This window comes from Plectropomus leopardus, chromosome 24, assembly GCF_026936395.1.
Source record: "Plectropomus leopardus strain MGB_pleo_1.0 chromosome 24, ASM2693639v1, whole genome shotgun sequence".
Classification (NCBI taxonomy): Eukaryota; Metazoa; Chordata; class Actinopteri; order Perciformes; family Serranidae; genus Plectropomus; species Plectropomus leopardus.
The window spans coordinates 3,438,501-3,455,433 of NC_142199.1; the positions used below are offsets into that span (position 1 = coordinate 3,438,501).

The window sequence follows — 16,933 nt, forward strand, 5'->3', positions numbered from 1 at the left end:
GTGGCACCTCTGATTAGTCTCAAATCCGCAATAATAAGCTCACTGTTAGACTCAAATTCATTCACTGGATTAAATTGTGATTGTCCCAAAAACCGTGCCGCGTCACTTTTGCATACTTGGCATTAACACACTTCCTTGTTTTGCATTATGTGAAGTGCTCCCAAACTTCTGAAGTTTTCGTAAGAAACGTCCTCTCGGCCTCCGCCATGCCTCTTCAAAACATCGGCGTCTCCCGTCTGCATGTGCCGTAAACAGTCCCGCGACATAGCGAGTGAAAGTGTAGTAAAGTATGTCTGAATCTAAATTCACCGATCCTTTTTTCCTCAGGTGTTCAACTTCGACCCAGGGGCAGCTGTCAAGCAGAGGACAGCGGAGGACGTGAAAGCAGATGAAGACGTCACCAAACTCTGCATTCACAAGAGGAAGCTTCTGGCCGTGGCCACGCTGCACAAGAGCATGGAGACGCACCCACCTCTGACGCTGACCAGTCCAGGGGGAGGTACGAGCAAATCCAGTTCTTTAAAACCTGGAAAAGCAATGTTTCGGTTTGAAGGCAGCCTTGACACACAAAAACAGAAAGAGGTAGGCCGGTTGCTGGTGCTTTTCTCTGTAGTTACTTGTTTGTGCTGAAAGAAACACCAGCGACCAGCCAAATATTGGTGAAACTTGGCAGGTAGTTTAGTCCACATATACAGCCAGATTGGTGGAAAGTCTCTTGAAACTTCAGTGTAGCAATGGACCTTTGTTTTCAGAAATCACACAAATCCCCACCAAAACTGAATTTTTTGGTAAAGTGTTTTTTGTTTTTTTAAATTGGCAATGTCAATTTTTTTAGGGTTTGCAAGCCACTGTGGCGCAGAGGTGGCCTTATCTGAATATTTTCCGTCATTTGCAGAATTTTTTTAACAATAACAACATTTGAGAGTCTGAATTTTCTTTTCACAATCAGTGGTCATCCCCTCTCTCCATGCCCTAATAAATAAAGTTGTACTGCTGCAGAGCACAACAAAATAATGCTTTGCCATTTTTTTCTCCAATTTAGGAAATAGAATATTGCATGTTTGCATATTGTTTGTATTGATTTAACTCAAATATGTTTTGTTTTTTTGTCTTTAAGGTACGTCATCTGTGGTTGCTGCGCATTCCACGTCTCAACGAGCAATAAGGACTAAACCCCACGATGGCCTGCCCAACGCTGTCGGCCCAGACTGCAAGAATCCCTTCAAGATGATGATAGCGGCTGGACAGCAGCAGCAGAGGCTGTATCCGCCCCAGGAGATGGGTGGAGCCCAGCAGCCTGAGCTGTACTCTGGGTACTCGCGGCCGCAGAGGCTGGGCAGTGGGGAGCCAGGCCCTAAATCCCCTTATCGGGTCGGGTACGGAGGCATGCTGAGCCCACCTCCCTCTGGTGCAAAGCTGTACGGAGACGGCTCACAGTCTCCCAGTGCGGACACTCTGGGCAGCCCTGACGGCTTTCCAAGGACCAATCCTTGTGGTTTTCCAGGAAGTCCTGGCTCCATCCACGGGAACACTAGGACGCCTCTCTCTCCACCCAGTGTCATGCTCCACGGCTCCCCCGCGGGCCAGCCATCCTGCGCCATGACAGGGAGGACTAGCACGCCCCTCTCCCCCACGGCCACTGCCAAAAGCCCTGTCATGAACATGAACATGCCTCGGGGGAACTTCCCCCCTGGTATGGATATGCCCCGTGCAGCGTTTCACCATAAAACACAGCCCCCTGTGCATCCCGTACCGCCTCCTCCATCCATACCGCCATCCTGTGCCCTTCAGAAAAGGCAGTTGACCTCCGAAAAAGACCCATTAGGCATCCTTGACCCCATCCCCAGCAAGCCAGTCAGCCAGCCCCCCGCCAGCGCCCCGACCCCCTCCAACTTCCAGCCTAACATCCACTCTCAGGTACAAATGATGAATGTAAACATCCCCCCTCCTGCCATCGTCCCCTTGCCAAGCAACTTACCTTTACCCACAGTGAAGCCTGGGCCTGTGGGGCACGGCAGCCACATTCAAAGGACTCAACAAGGTGGACCGGCTTCCTCCATGTCCCCTTCCCCTGTCACCTCCCCTGTCCACATGGCGGGGCCTGCCCTCGGGAGAGTGGAGGCCTCTCCTCACCGCTCACGCTCATCCTCCACCTCCTCTGACCACGGGAACTTTGCAATGCCCTCGGGGCACCAGGCCCCGTGTGGTAACATGAAGGTCCCCCCTCGCTCCCCCAGGTCCGCCATGGGGTCTCCCAGGCCAGCCATGCCCTCCAGCCCCTCCACCAACAAAACTGACCCTCACCACCAGTACAAAGACTCCCAGTTGCTGCCCGGGATGGGAAACTCTATCCAGCAGCACGCAAACCCCATGTACTCACCCACCTCTTCCTCCTCCTCATCCTCCTCTATGGCAACCCCCAGCGCTTCCCAGAAGGGCCACCCAGGACTCCTGGGGATGCCCCTCAACCAGATTCTCAACCAACAGAACGCCGCTTCCTTCCCCGCCAGCAGTCTCTTGTCAGCCGCAGCCAAAGCACAGCTAGCAAATCAAAACAAACTCAGCGCTGCTGGCAACAGCCCTGCTGGCATGGCTGCTGGTGGCGGCGGTGGCGGTGGTGGTGGTATGGCAGGCATGGGGGCAGGTGGTGGAGGTAACGGAGGAGGCGGCGGCGGGCACCCTGGCTCTATGAGCGGCCCTCGAGGCATGGAGGGACACAGCACTTTAAACTCAATGCTCCCGCCAAACTCCACCATGCTGCTCAACACTCCGGAGGGTCAAAGCGGCCGGGCGGCGCTTAGAGACAAGCTCATGGCCCAGCAGAGGGACCCCATGCGCAAACGGAAGCAGTCGTCAGGCAGCGCTCCGGTAAACCACGACAACAGTAACAACATGGTCTACAGCATGCTTAACAAACGAGGCATAGGCGGGCCCCACATGGCGGGGCCCAGCGCCACGGAGCAGCTCAGAAAAGTGGGCCGACTCGGAAATCTTCCCCCAAACACCTCCATGGCCCAGCTCCTCCAGTCCATGAGCTGCCAGAGCTCCCACAACATGACTGGGAGCAGCCATCGTCCAGGTCTGAGCCCCGGCCCGGGGCCTCAAGGATCTGCAACGCTGCACTACAACGACAGCACAGGTATGGTCCCCGGTGGCCCTCAGCAGAGCCTCCTCGCTCAACAGAGGCTGCGGGGTCCAGGAGATGCCATGCAGCACTGCCAGAACATGGACGCTTCTGGAGGACATCTGGGCTCTCGTCCAGGCCAGTTTCCGGACATGATAGCCCAGATGCAGGCCTCCTCCATGAGTAACTGTGGGCCCATGGCGCCTGGAGGCGGGCCGGTAGGTCCTGACGGCATGCCGCTGGGACGCCCCAACGCTAATCCCCCGCCGCTGTCCCATCCCGGCCCTCACCCCTCGCAGCAGAACCTCCTTCACGGTATGGGTCGGACTACCATGGTGGTGATGTCACACGGAGGCGGTGATGGGAGCTGTACTCAGACCATCTCTGACACAGGTGAGACAATTTACCCACAATTTGTATAACTGCTGCTACATTTTTTAACATTTATTCTTATTGAAATAACACAGCGGAGCCATTATATATTAAGGTGAGCATAATGTTGATTTAAAACAATCACAGTTACTTTTGATTACACTGTTTTATCAAATAGATGTTTCTTTTCAGCTCTGCATTACTTGTACACAAAACAGATTTATATTCATTTACATAATAAAAAATAATGCATTAAATTACTGAAAAGTACTCTTCTAATCACGAAACAAAAGTCTAACGCAGGAATAGTTTGTTAGGCATGCTTTTCTTTCTGTAGAGGTTTTCCATGATGTGCAAGTTTACCGTTACACAGCTTGCGCTGCACATTCATTATGTTTTTTTTGTGAAAATACTTCCAAACATCACTTTTATGTCTGGTCCCCATTCTGCCTGTAACATTAGATGTATGGATTTGCGCAGGTTTATGTGTGCACCATTACTTAGTTGGCTGTTTGGTCAGATGTATTTTCTTAGAAGATGCTTTAATTTTTCGATGTAGTAAAATGGAAGTTGATTGATACTGCTGTATCAATAAACCTGCAGTGAGTCAGAACAGTGGAGTCGTTCTTGCAGTGATGAGGAAGGTGTGCTGATGCAAATTCGAGCACATCCCAAATGTCTTGTGGACCAGTCAGATAGCTTGGTCAGAACTACTTGTATAATTTAGGTTATGTATAAATGTTGAATGAATACAGCTGTCAGATTTAGTACTCATGTCCATCCCTTGCAGCTACTTTAATAATCCCATTATTTCATTTAGAAAATTTAAAAAAAAAGGTTAAACTTAAAAAGTGACTGACAGCACACAATCAGTCCACACTGACCACCCTCGGGCTGGCTGGAGGACGGAGTTGATATCCTGTGCAGTTGATCACTGAATATCCCCCTCTTCCTCACGATGAGCCAGTGTTTGGATGAAGATGTGGTTTCTATGGTTATGAGTGGACTAAAACCAAAGGATTTAGGTGATAGGCCTCGAGCCGAGACAGTCGGGCTCCTCCAGTATCTCCGAGCTAATGAGCAGGCCCCTCATCTTTGGAAGCTGGGCTAATTGTCAGTCAGCCAGTGTTTCTCTTTGTTTTATTTCTATGCTCGCATCAGTCAATGGTGTAAGAAGATGGAAATGGGATCTGGATCACGCTTTAAGGGAAGCGGCCCAGATAGGGCGCTCTAAAGAGCTTCTCCCAGCTAGCCGGTCGCTATAGTAACGATAGACCCTGAATAGAGACCAGAGTGAAGCCTTTGATGAGGGTTTAGGCCTGTGTGTGTGTGTTTGAACGACTACTTGTGTACTACAGTGTGTGTGCTTCTGTTTATGTGAATGACTTTGTGTGACTGTATGTTTTTTTTTTTGAGTGTGTGTGTGTGTGTGTGTGTGTGCAGTCGGGTTCATGTGAGCGTTTGAAAAGATGTTGTTTTTTTTCCTTCCCTGCCGGCTGTGGGACCGGACTATGAGTTTATGTATTCATTGTGTGTCTGTGTGTCCTCATATGGTTTATAATGGAGATAACAGTGAGGTCTGCTGCAGGCCACCTGTTCTTATCGCCAGGTGCCTCGCTAGTCTGTATTTCTCCTGACACGTCTTCGAAATTCAGTTGATTCTGTGTCGGTCTGAATCTAAAACTAAAAACACACATCTTAAAAATATATAATGACACCCTGGTGATGGTTTTAGCAGCACCTGTCTACTTTTAACCCTTTAAACTTTTCAGTAGAAAGGGACCGTCTGTGCCTACATTGGTACTGTTTCTTAATGTGATGCCATTTCTTGGAATATCGACAAATGCTTTATATCCCAAAATCTCTACACCCGAAGCTAAATTGTTATGTACGGTAAAGCTTTGATCGGGTTCAAGATATCAGGCACATCCCCATGTAAACCTGCACAGTCTCTGTCCAAGCCTGACCCGAGCCTGATTGGCTTGACTGATGTCAAAATTACTGAATGAACTGCAGTTACAACAAAGTTAAATAAAGTAGTAAGTAATAGTTGAATACACTATTTTTTTAATAACAATTAATAAAATATGCTTGTAAGGAAGTTAAAGTATTTTTACCTCTATTAGCTGATATGCATAAATGTCCTCATGCATGTGCATCCTTGTGTCATAATTGTAGAATGGGTGATACAGACATTACCTTTAGTGTAGTGCTTTCCAGTGTTGTTAAAAATAAAGAGGGAAGAAATTCTTATCTACAGTTAATACCGTGAATAAGCTCGCCTCAGCTCAGATGGTCCCTCCTCTGTCTGGTGACAAGAGCACATAAGCACTCACAGGCTGTTGGGATAAAAGATTATTCTATGTCCAAATGGCAGATGTTTTGCCTCTGAGTATCTGCGTTTATTTTCCCATAGTTGCAGCTAATTTGGATGACATGTTAGGGATCTTAAGAGCACTGAAAGCGCTCTGAAAGTGGCCTAGTCAGTGGCTTTTTAGCATCAGCCTCTAACCATCTGTTTCTGGACAGCTAGCGAGCTTTGAACGCTCCCCCCTCTTCTACTCTTACCATCAACAAATACTCCAAAGTTCATTGTAAACCCCCCCAGACCTCCTGCCACCCAGCTGACCGCCCCCCCACATCCCCCAGCAGGATAAAATCACACCACCCGACCCTCGTAACCCCCCTCATCCACCCACCCGGCTCCCCCAACAAGCTCTTCCTGGCAGTGGACAGCACCACCAATCATCACTCGGTTCCCATGGCAACCTCCCCCGGCAACAGCCGTCACTATATCATAGCAGTAGCGGAGGATGTGGGGAGGAAGGCGGGGGGAGGGGGTTTGGCCGAGTCGTGGCTCTCAGCGTCAGAGCGGAGAGAGAGAGAGAGAGAGAGAGGGAGAAAGAAAAGAGGAGAAAAAAACATGGAGAACACACACAGCTGCCCTTCAGCTACGAAGCATCGCACCAGCTGCTCCAGTCGCAACTCGTCCACACACAAACACGGCGTCAGGCCTCGGAGATTCTGTATTTGCTTCGGCTTTGTCTGCATAACATTGCTGCCGGGCTCTCTCTTCATTCAGTGATACATCTGTGGCCTTGATATATTTTGTTCCTGTTCTGTCCTTGAATGCTTTGCTAACTGGTCTGTCTGGACCGCGCATCTGGCAGCGTGTCCATCTGTTAGTTGGAGGCGCAACAGATTGTTAATGTGCAAGTTTTGCTTTGATTGTAAAAGTCCCAGTTGAGAAACAGTCTCCCCAGCTTTGCCATTCATTTTCTGGTTTCCTGTGGACTGAATTTATTTGTGCCGCCCACTCAAAATAGATTTGCTTCCACACAACAACATGCTTCCGTTTTTTTTTATATTATTTTAACAGTATATTGCAAAAGCCTGAATGGACGTGTGAGGGCTAATTCACTTTGTTTTCTAATTTCTGCTCAAATTGTGTACTATCAAGGTGTCAAATTTAATACATTTAATACTTTTTTATGCTGAGTATGTAAACCCTCACAACCTTGAATTAACTGCTGCAGTTTCTTTCAAAAACACTGGAAGAAAGGCAATGTCTAACTTTGAATTGCAAGAAATTAGTAGATTTAGAGAAGGATTGTTTCAAAGCTATGGAAAAATGACTGAGAAATTCTGTGTAATTTTCAGATAATTAAATTTTCACTAATGCTTTACAAGGTTGATCCAAGATTTAAAATAATGCAGGATTTGAGCCAATAAATCAGGCACTTTCAAGAAATACGAAGAAACAGCATCCCAGTCAATAGTCAAAGTAAAAAATGATTTGTTTTACAGTATATGTAAAACAATACTAAAAAGATCCTAATAATTGGGTTATAATAATATATTATATTATGATATAATATTATAATTTTTTTTCACAAAAATGGTTGGTAAACTGTATTATTGCTGTGCAGTTTGGTTGATGTACTGAAGTGATTACGATTGGAGGGCAACCAGTCGACCCGCTCAGGACATTTCTGACTTATATTGTCCGAATGGCTTTGCAGGAAACCCCTCGTCCCTCGGCTGCGGTATGGGCGGCCTGCAGCCACACGTCAACAGCGGCGGAGGTCAGATGTACCAGCAGCAGGTCCACCAGGGCATGCAGCAGGGAGTGGCCTCCCACCCAGCCTACCAGGGGCAGCAGCACTTCTCCGACAACCCGCCGTACACAGACAGCAACAACGCCAACGCCGGCTCCATGGCCTGCCTCTACCAGAACTACCAGGTGGGATGAGTTTTGATCTCAGAAGCATTTCCGGTTCTTAAAAACATTTCTCCTCATGACGTTGTTGTCGTGTCCACAGCCGGGGATGTTGTCGCACCCACAGTTCAGGGAGGGGCAACAGCCCCAGAGCGAGGGTGACAGGGGCCCCGGCGGAGGCCCGGAGTCGGTGGACGCCATCTACAGAGCCGTGGTGGACGCCGCCAGCAAGGGCATGCACGTTACCATAACGACAACAGTGAGCGGGACCACACAGGCGAGTCCGGTGCCCGCCCTCAGTGCCATGAGTGCCTTCACCGCCTCGATAGGGGAGCCCGTTAACCTCCCCCAGGCGGTCAGCACAGTCCTGCACGGGCACCCGGAGGCGGAGGCGTTACCACAGCAAGGCAGAGCGCGGCAGGTGAGGCCGGGACGGGGTCAGAAGAACATGGATCCAGGGAAGAGCACTCCAGACGGCCCCGAGGCCAACGACTACTTCCGTTCTCCTGGACGCGGGACTCCCAGGGGGCAGTGGGACGGGGAGACGCAGCATGGAGGAGGCTTCGACGGTCACAGCAACAACAGCGCCTGGGGTGGCGAGGAGTTTCTGGAGTGCTCCACCCAGGTGAGGAGTAGTCCGTGCATGGAGCGACCCGCCAGCCTGGCCCCCGCCCCACCCTGCCCCACTGAGGGGTCCAACGACCACGGCCTGGTCATGGCTCACGATAAGGCGTTTCTCGATGACGGATATCGCTTCAACAACTGCAACAGGACACCTGCGAACTACAAGGAGCGCCTGGAGCAGACGGTGGAACGCTGCGTCCACATCAACGGCGCCACCCCCCACTTCAACACCCGGGGTTACGGAGACGTCCTGGGCCCCCCACGGCAGGAGCTGACGGGGGACGACCAGTCACCCAGCTCCTCCACCAGCCTGGAGGGACCCCTGGCCACAGCCAAAGACTACAGCCACTACAACGGCCACTTCAACGGTATGGCGCCCAGCCCCTCAGACACAAAGAGCCTGAGCAGCGAGGAGGACCTGCGGCAGCCGGACTCGCCCTCCTCGGAGCTGCTTCACTATCGGTCCAGGACCTTCAACATGGGAGAGCTGGTCTGGGGCCAGCTGAAGGGCTTCCCGCCTTGGCCTGCCAAGCTGGCCGGGGACGAACAAGTGCACAGCGCTGCTATGCAGCTGCGGGAGCAGGCCAAGGTGAGACACCCGTCTGTGACCACCTGTCATTCTTTCACAAGCCAACTTTTTTTTTTTAAAGTCAGCAAAATGAAGTCTGATTTTAGTGGCTTAACAAAATTTCCAGCCAGCAATAGTCTTCAGAAAGCTTTATTAAAAGTTTTGCAGAGCTTTGTGTTTAGGGCTGCACCATATTGGGAAAAACTGACAGTGCAGTTTTGTTTTTCTGCAATAAATAACGTGATACGAAAAAATAAAAATGATAATAGAATAGCAATTTTCAACAGGTGGTTACAATGTCTCTCTTTCTGTCTATAATTGATCGACAATTATTGATGGATTTTGTAGAGGAGTGCACCTAGATAAAAACTAAAAAGAAAAAGAAAAAGAAAGCAGATGAAAACATTTTCTAAATAATATTTATTTCATATTTATAAATCTTTTGGACATATATTTTTCACCCCAAAAAGTGGAATAAGTGTGTTGATAAATTTTGATTTTATGGATTATTGTATTTATTTTTTATACAACATGATTTGTCCCAATTGTTATCCTAACTGATGTTTTGTCTTGTCTCCTTCCAGGTCGAGCCAGAGAAACTAAAAACACTAACTCACGATTTGGAGGCGCTCGCCGCCAAACGAGGCCTGAAGTAAGTGAACTCACTCACCTTTTTTTATTTTTTTGCTGTATTTTTTTTAACATAGTTACTTAAATCTGAAGGATGTGTTAACATCGTCTCTGTCTTCCTCATATTATTGCCTTAATTGACCTACCGCTTGAATTTTATTAATGTTTTGCAACAATGGATCCTTGATTCTGTTAAAATGACAACAGGATTTTAGCAGCTTCATGCAGGTTTCTGACTGTTTTGTGTTGCTGCAAAAAGATGATGCAAAACAGACTGCAGATAAAACTGACAGTTCTCGGGGAAAATACCAGCATCCTCATCAATGACGATCAGTGTAGAGGACGTAAAATTGAAGTTATATTCCTGTTTTGTAGTGCAGTCAGTGAGCCTTAGTAAAAACAGTTTTATCATGTTCCTTTTGCACCTGAGTTTTTGGTTTTGAAAAAAAGGCTGTCATTGCAGCCTAGAGTTGGGTGATATGCTGACATTTTCGACCGGCCACCAGCTGCCCGCAGCTGCTGAAATATTTGCGCTGACCAAAAGCATCTATTACCCAGAAGACCTCTGCTTATCTGTAATAATTCGTCTGCAAACTAATTTGCAAATCTGCTATGTGTGTAATTTGTTAATTAAAATTCTCCCGCAAATTACCCGCCATATTTTGGCAAACACAGAGGTCATGTGATAATCTACACTCATCGGGCACTTTATTAGGTTCACCTTGCCAGTCCGAGGTTGGACCCGCTTTTCTTCTTTGGTCCATGTTTGCATGATAGCATCGTGCAGTAGCTGCAGATTTTTCGGCTGCACATCCACGATGTGAATCTCCCGCTCCACCACATCCCAGATCTGGTGACAGTGGAGGCCATTTGAATTCATACTTTCATGTCATTTACACCAAATTCTGACTTAACCATCCAAATGTTGCAGCAGAAATGAAGATTTTTCCAATCTTCTGTTGTCAGATTTTGGTGAGCCTGTGCGAACTGTAGCCTCAGTTTCCCGTTCTTATCTGACAGCAGTGGCGCCTGCTGTGGTCTTGTGCCGCTGCAGCCCGTCTGCTTCAAGGTTGGACATGTTGTGCATTCAGAGATGCTCCTCTGCATACCTCGGTTGTAAGGAGTGGTTTCTGAGTTACTGCTGCCTTTCTCCTCTGACCTCTGGCATCAAAAAGGCATTTATGCCCAAAGAACTCACTGGATATTTCGTCTTTTTCTCTGTAAACACTAGAGATGGTTGTGCATGAAAATCCCAGATCATCGGTTGCTGAAATATTCAGACCAGCCCGTCTGGCACCAACAGCCACGCCATGTTCAAAGTCACTTACATCACCTCTTTTTCCTCCATTCTGATGCTCGGTTTGAACTTCAGCAGATCATATTTATTTAGTCCTCATGCCTGCATGCATTGAGTTGCTGCCATGTGATTGGTGCACTGAACTTTTGCACCTAATAACGTGACCGGTCACTATGTACGAGTGCATATGATGCTACAACATGTGGAGAAATCCAAACCTTATGACTTATTGTGCCAGGTCACAGTCACAAACTTGTGATTAAACAGTTGCTGCATTCGGACAGGGTGCACCATTATTTATTTTAACCTCCTGATTTTCAAAGTAAAGCCAATGCAAGTAAATAACGCAAAAATGTAAATGTCCAACAGACCGGGGAAACTGAATAATCACTTGGAAGCTGCTATCCACGAGGCCATGAGTGAGCTGGATAAGATGTCGGGCACAGTGAGTGTTTACGCTTTTTTACGTCATTTTTTTGTTCCTTGTGCTTTTACACCGCCGACCGTAGTGTGCAGACGTCAACCTCAGCTTTCCTTTCTTTTTCTGTCTGCCCCCAGATCCCATCAAGGGATCGTCAGGTGAAGCTCCCCAAGCCTAAGAGGAGGAAGATATCCAGATAACATTGAATGTGTCGGCCCAAGAACGTCCTCAAAGCCTTCGGAGACTTCGTCCGTTCAAGCCTTGATGCGATCTGAGCTCTCTCACAGGTGCTACACATGGACTTTCAGTGGTACATCCTTGTTCCATGATATCAACTTGACTTAATGACTGACCACAGAAGGTGCTGGAAACTCCAATCACCAATACAGTTTCAACTGTAGAGAGAAAAAAAGAAGAAAAAATAGAGAAAAACATCAGTTGCAATTTGTCTACAGCTCACTGAATTAACTATTTTTTTCTAGTATAAGATAGTAAAACAAACAAAAAAAAGCTACAAGCATTACCTTACATATTTAAGAAAAATAGACAGTCCAAATATTTCTGATACATTTTCAATATGTATATAGATAATCCTGAAATTTCATGCTATTAAGAATTGTATGTAAATATTGTACAATGTCATGTACAAGCATACCTAATGCACATTTTATCTTTTATTGTACAAAAACAAAGCAGAAGTGTACCAATGTCTTGGTTTCTATTCAGAAATGCGGTTGCATACGGCCGCATGCATAGGATAAATAAGAATACAGCCTAAAGCTTTTATATGACGAACTGTAAGACGTGCTGTTTTTATTTTGGTTTTTTGTTTTGTTTTGAGTTTTTTTGTAAGGGAACAGCAGTGGAACAGGCATGACTTTAAGTTCTCCATTTCGAAAGTCACTACACACCAGTTAAGTGTTCATTTGTATAGGAAAAAAAAGATTTAAAAAAAGCAAAACAAAAAAACAGAATGAACTTTACCAGCAGAAAGTGTTCAATGTTCCCCAAAGTTAAGTTGGGAAATAACAAGCGGCCGGACGAATGTTGGTAAATCTTCATCTGCTCCACCACTCGCTTTGACACGACATTATCGTGTTCGGAGAGCCAGTTTGTGCTAAAAAGTTTGGTTAGCAGGTGATTATTCTCAGTTTACCAATCACTGTAACTGGCAGACGAGAGGAAGTTGGTTACCTGCCGTTTTTTTAGAAGGAAAAATCCACGCTCAGGCACCTTTAAACTGTCATTTTGTGCTCCATGCATTCAGGAGTTTTGCAAAAACAAAGTATGTACTATACTATATAAAATTAGGACTGCACAATATGAGGAAATATGCAAAATGCAAAAAGAATTTTTAGGGCTGCAACTAATGATTACTTTTAGGCATACGCATTTGTAGCCATCAATGCTTATTGTTAGAGATGTCTGGATTGAGCATTTTTTTGCCCCTGATCCAAATTTGTGTGATTAAATGTTGAGTACAAGTTTTGGACTGTCATAAAAAAGCCTGGAAAAATCATGCAATTTGCAAATTTAGCAATTTCCAGGCCCGGAAAAGTTTTAGAAAACTAAATGTAAATAAATTTAAAATAAATAACTAACCAACAGATTATTTGATGACGGAAATCGAGCACGTGATGGCGACCTGACTGTCCAGTTAGCAGCTGTTTTTATCAGTTGACATGCACAACAGTAACTGCGTACACATGCAGCAGCTCTCCTAATTTTGGAAGCATGATCCACATATTTTAACTGTGACAATACAATTTAAAAAAGCTAAATAAAAAAATAAGTTAAATGCAAAAATTAAAATAAATGCTTAGGCGTAGATGTCCATGCGTACATGTCCCCCTCGAAAAAAAACATTATTTTGACAAAATGAAGACATTTACTCCATAAATTGGAGTATATAATTTGCCTAAAATTTCACGACCCCCCACAGTTTTGAAATGTTGTCTGAATGCAACATAAAGTGACTCCTAAAAGTTTCTTTGGGTGGATTTTTCCTTCAACTCCAACCACGAATCACAGGCTGCATTGATAAATAATGTCATTTGCTTGTGATTTTGTTCTCGTGCTCGTTTTGTACAGTGATTTTTTTTTTTTTTTCATGACCGTAGTCGAATTTGCCACAACGATAGCTTTAGGTAGAGTAACCAACCTCAGAGTCTAGATTATCAAAAGGACACTAACTCGAGCAGTGGAAGCATTTCCCACATTTAGGGGCCTTGTGTTTGTTTTTCTTTGTTTTGCTTATTGATGTAAATTATTTATGTACAGTGCTCCATATTTATTTTAAGCTTTACAAATATGCTAGATGGCAATAATACTACCAAGAGTTGAGAACTCAAGCCTTATATGTGTATATGTATGTTTTGTTTTTTTTTAACAGTGAATAGTTCATGTTTTCAGAGTCCGTTACAAAGTTCATGTTCCCTTTTATTTAAGAAGTGAGCATTACAGATAACACTTTTTTACAGTCTGATCTACTTGTTTTTGTTACTTATTGTTTGTCAAGGATTTCTTAGTTTAAGGAATAAAATGTAATAACGTCTGCTTTCAAGACCATACTATTTATGAATATGCACATCTGGAGAAGGCAGACGGCGTTTATGTTAAATGCAGTTCTAACACTACTACTTTTAAGTTTGAAGCCGAAACACGAAATCACGTGATCAGTCTTAAAATCGATGCACAGTATTGGGAACTCTGGATCAACACTCACAAGCAGCTGCTCCTCCAGATCAAAAACCAACAAGCGACAGCAGAGTTATCGAGTGCAATATACCAATCGATGGCAAAGATCAAAGCGTAGAAAATCTCTGATTGTTTGAAACTTTTTCTTTTTGTACAACTTGGACTGTAATTTGTTTTCTCCTCTGACGTGCTCAAAACTTTTTCATTTTGTTTGTAACAATATTCACCTTTTTTCAGTTGTCCTAAGCTAAGAGCCATGAAGTAGTAATTTATTTGTAGCTTTACCTTTAACGTGCATCTCTTGCTCCCTGGCTCAAATTTCATTTTTGTTCTGTATTTTTAAAAAAGGACTCTATTTTCACGTTTTTGTGTCAGTGATGAACGGGAACAACAGTTTTTGGAGTTTTTCGGTTTAGCAACGTAGGCTGCAATGTAACCACTAGGGGCAATGGTGCAAACCTCACTTAACGTCCACTAAAAGTGTTTATTTTTGCCTCTGACAGGCTCAGATTGCTAATATAAGTGTCTGACAATATTATGAAAAGGATCATGAGAGATAAAAATCGTTGTTCTAGTGCAAGATCCTTTTTCCACCAACCAGGAATAACCCCGAAAACACCATTACCAATTTTAGCAGACTCCATTTAAATAAACGGTAATTTTAGTGCGTATAGAGCAGCATATTTTCACATCTAACTGGGTTAATTAAGTGTTTATTTCAACCAATTTTATTTTGTTGTCGTCTTTGAATTGAGTATATTTTACTATGATTGAATTACTGTTTTTTAAATGGAGTCGGTTTGGCGATGCCGATTTCAGAATAAAAATCTGAACCTGTCAGCGGCAAAAACAAACACTTAAAGTGAATAGAAATTAAAATTGCACATTGCCCCGTTAACACCACATTGAGGCCTGTTTTGACGCCGCCAGCTGCTGCTCAGTGCTGCACAATTTCCAAAAATTGTTGTCTCGAATAGTCACGAAAGACAAAAATTGAGAAAACAAGGTTCAGGTTGAAAAATACAAAAGTTCCCACTAAACAATGTTTCTGACAATAACCTGAGAACCAAATGTAACACTACTTTAAAACTTTCTCACTCAAAACTAAAACAAAATCACTACAATTAAACGTATCCAGACAAGTTTTCTTTGCAACTTGTGTACTTAAGTTTTATAATGTACCATATATCCTAAAAGAGGAGCTTCAAACTATGAATTACAGCCAAGTAAACAATTTCAACATTTCTTATTTTGTGCATAAAAGTTGTACTGTATTTTTTTTTTTTTTTTGCACGAGATTGATCACTTATCTCAAAACATTTATTTTGTTGTGTGCACGCTGAAAAATTCAAGGAAATTTTTAAAAAGTACTGAATTTGTAGCAAAAAAAAAGGGCAGAATAATGGGGGGAAAAAAATCTATTAAAGATAAATATCACACATTATGAGCTTCTATGTCCAACCTGTTTGCGGACACGATTTCCCCCCAAAAAAATTGTAAAAATCTGCTCTATCCTTTTTCAAAATGTCCTTTTTTTCCAGTGTGCACACTTTTGAAAACCTCAGAGTTTTTACTGTAATCTGTGGCAAGGAAATCCTCCGGCCGTTTTTTCAAAATGTGACGTTCGGTGTCGAGAACACGAGCTCTTTCGGTAAAGTTCATTCTGCCTCTTCTCCCTCCCGACCCCACCCGCCCTGTTTTTTGTGCAATGACATGCAGGAACCCGGTTTCATGTTGGGAACCCATGTGTTATGGATCTGTTATATCATGTTATTTGTGGTCAAGAGTTCAAAGCGTTTTTTGTGTTTTCGAGATGGTCTGTGCAGTCTATTTTTTCCCCTCCTCGCCTGTGATTGTGTGTGTGTGTTGAGGTGCGAGTGTGATTTTTATTTCTCCCGCTCTTTCTTCCTCCTCCACCCTTTCATCGTCAGTATTTTATTTTTTCAACTTGTAATTAAGTATATATTTTCTCACTAATATATACTTTACAAAAAATAGACTTGCGTGAAGTATGATGTGCACTTGATTGCTCTTGTTTATTTTTCTTTTTTTGCATTAATGTGGGCTAGGGATAGTTTGTCAGAGTCCATTATTTTGAGATTGTTTGGACTTTTTTTTAATGGTTTGATGTAAGCAGCATTTTTTTGTAAATATTGTGAAACATTACAGGTCATGCAGTGATGTAACATTTTGAACAATGTTGCACAGATGTTTAAGATATTAAAAACATGGTCACTCTTACTTGAATAACCTGATGTGTGATGTGTATTTCTGTTATCTTTTTTATGTTTAAAGGTTGTTTTATTGAGTTCACATTGTGATTAACTCATTGAAATCTGCAGCGCAGCATCAGATTTCTTCTGCTGCTCTCAGGAGCTTTCCACAAGAATTTCAACCTCTGAATCCAGAGCAATTTTTTTTTCTTTCAAAATCATGTTAAAAAAATCTTATTTGAAGTTATATTACATAATTGTTACAATGTATTTTGTTTAATTGTTTGATTTAAAAAAAAAAAAAAAAACTTTTTTAATGCTTGTCTTATAACATGATGCTATTCTTAGGTTGTTTCTTCTTTTGTTCCTTTGTTTTTTAAATATCTTTTTCAGGTTTTTTTTTTTGCTTTCTTAGAAAAATATTTTGTTGCTATTTTTTAAGGTCATTCATTCTTTTGTTGCTCATTGCCTTCTTCCTATGTTGAAAGAAATTAAGCCAATTTGCTCATATTTCAAATCCACGTGTATTTTAAAGCAAGTGTTTCTTGTTGCACACTGCCCTCTAGTGGGCAAATAGGAGAGTTTACTACAGTTTTTAAACATATTGCAATATACTGAGTATTGCAATAAGATATATTGGGATTTATTACCTTTTTAATACAGGAAATTATGTGCTGGAAAACTTCAAAAGTCATTTTATTGCAGCAAAATCTAACAACTGAAAAAGAAAAATTATAGTCAGCTACCAAATTTATTTGTATTTGCAAT

General features: G+C 43.7%; 1 protein-coding gene across 2 annotated transcripts in view; it reads left to right on the top strand.

Moving 5' to 3' along the window:
* Positions 1–16,202, top strand: part of mbd5 (methyl-CpG binding domain protein 5) — a 30,448-nt gene extending 14,246 nt beyond the window's left edge. For both annotated transcript variants that reach the window (XM_042513054.2, XM_042513053.2), the window contains exons 4-10: positions 328–499; positions 1,118–3,517; positions 7,519–7,739; positions 7,819–8,928; positions 9,492–9,559; positions 11,204–11,279; positions 11,393–16,202. In XM_042513054.2, coding sequence (XP_042368988.2) covers positions 328–499; positions 1,118–3,517; positions 7,519–7,739; positions 7,819–8,928; positions 9,492–9,559; positions 11,204–11,279; positions 11,393–11,455 — 4,110 coding nt within the window. In that variant the 3' untranslated portion in view covers positions 11,456–16,202. The remainder of the gene's footprint in view (positions 1–327; positions 500–1,117; positions 3,518–7,518; positions 7,740–7,818; positions 8,929–9,491; positions 9,560–11,203; positions 11,280–11,392) is intronic.
* The last annotated feature ends 731 nt before the right edge of the window (positions 16,203–16,933 follow it).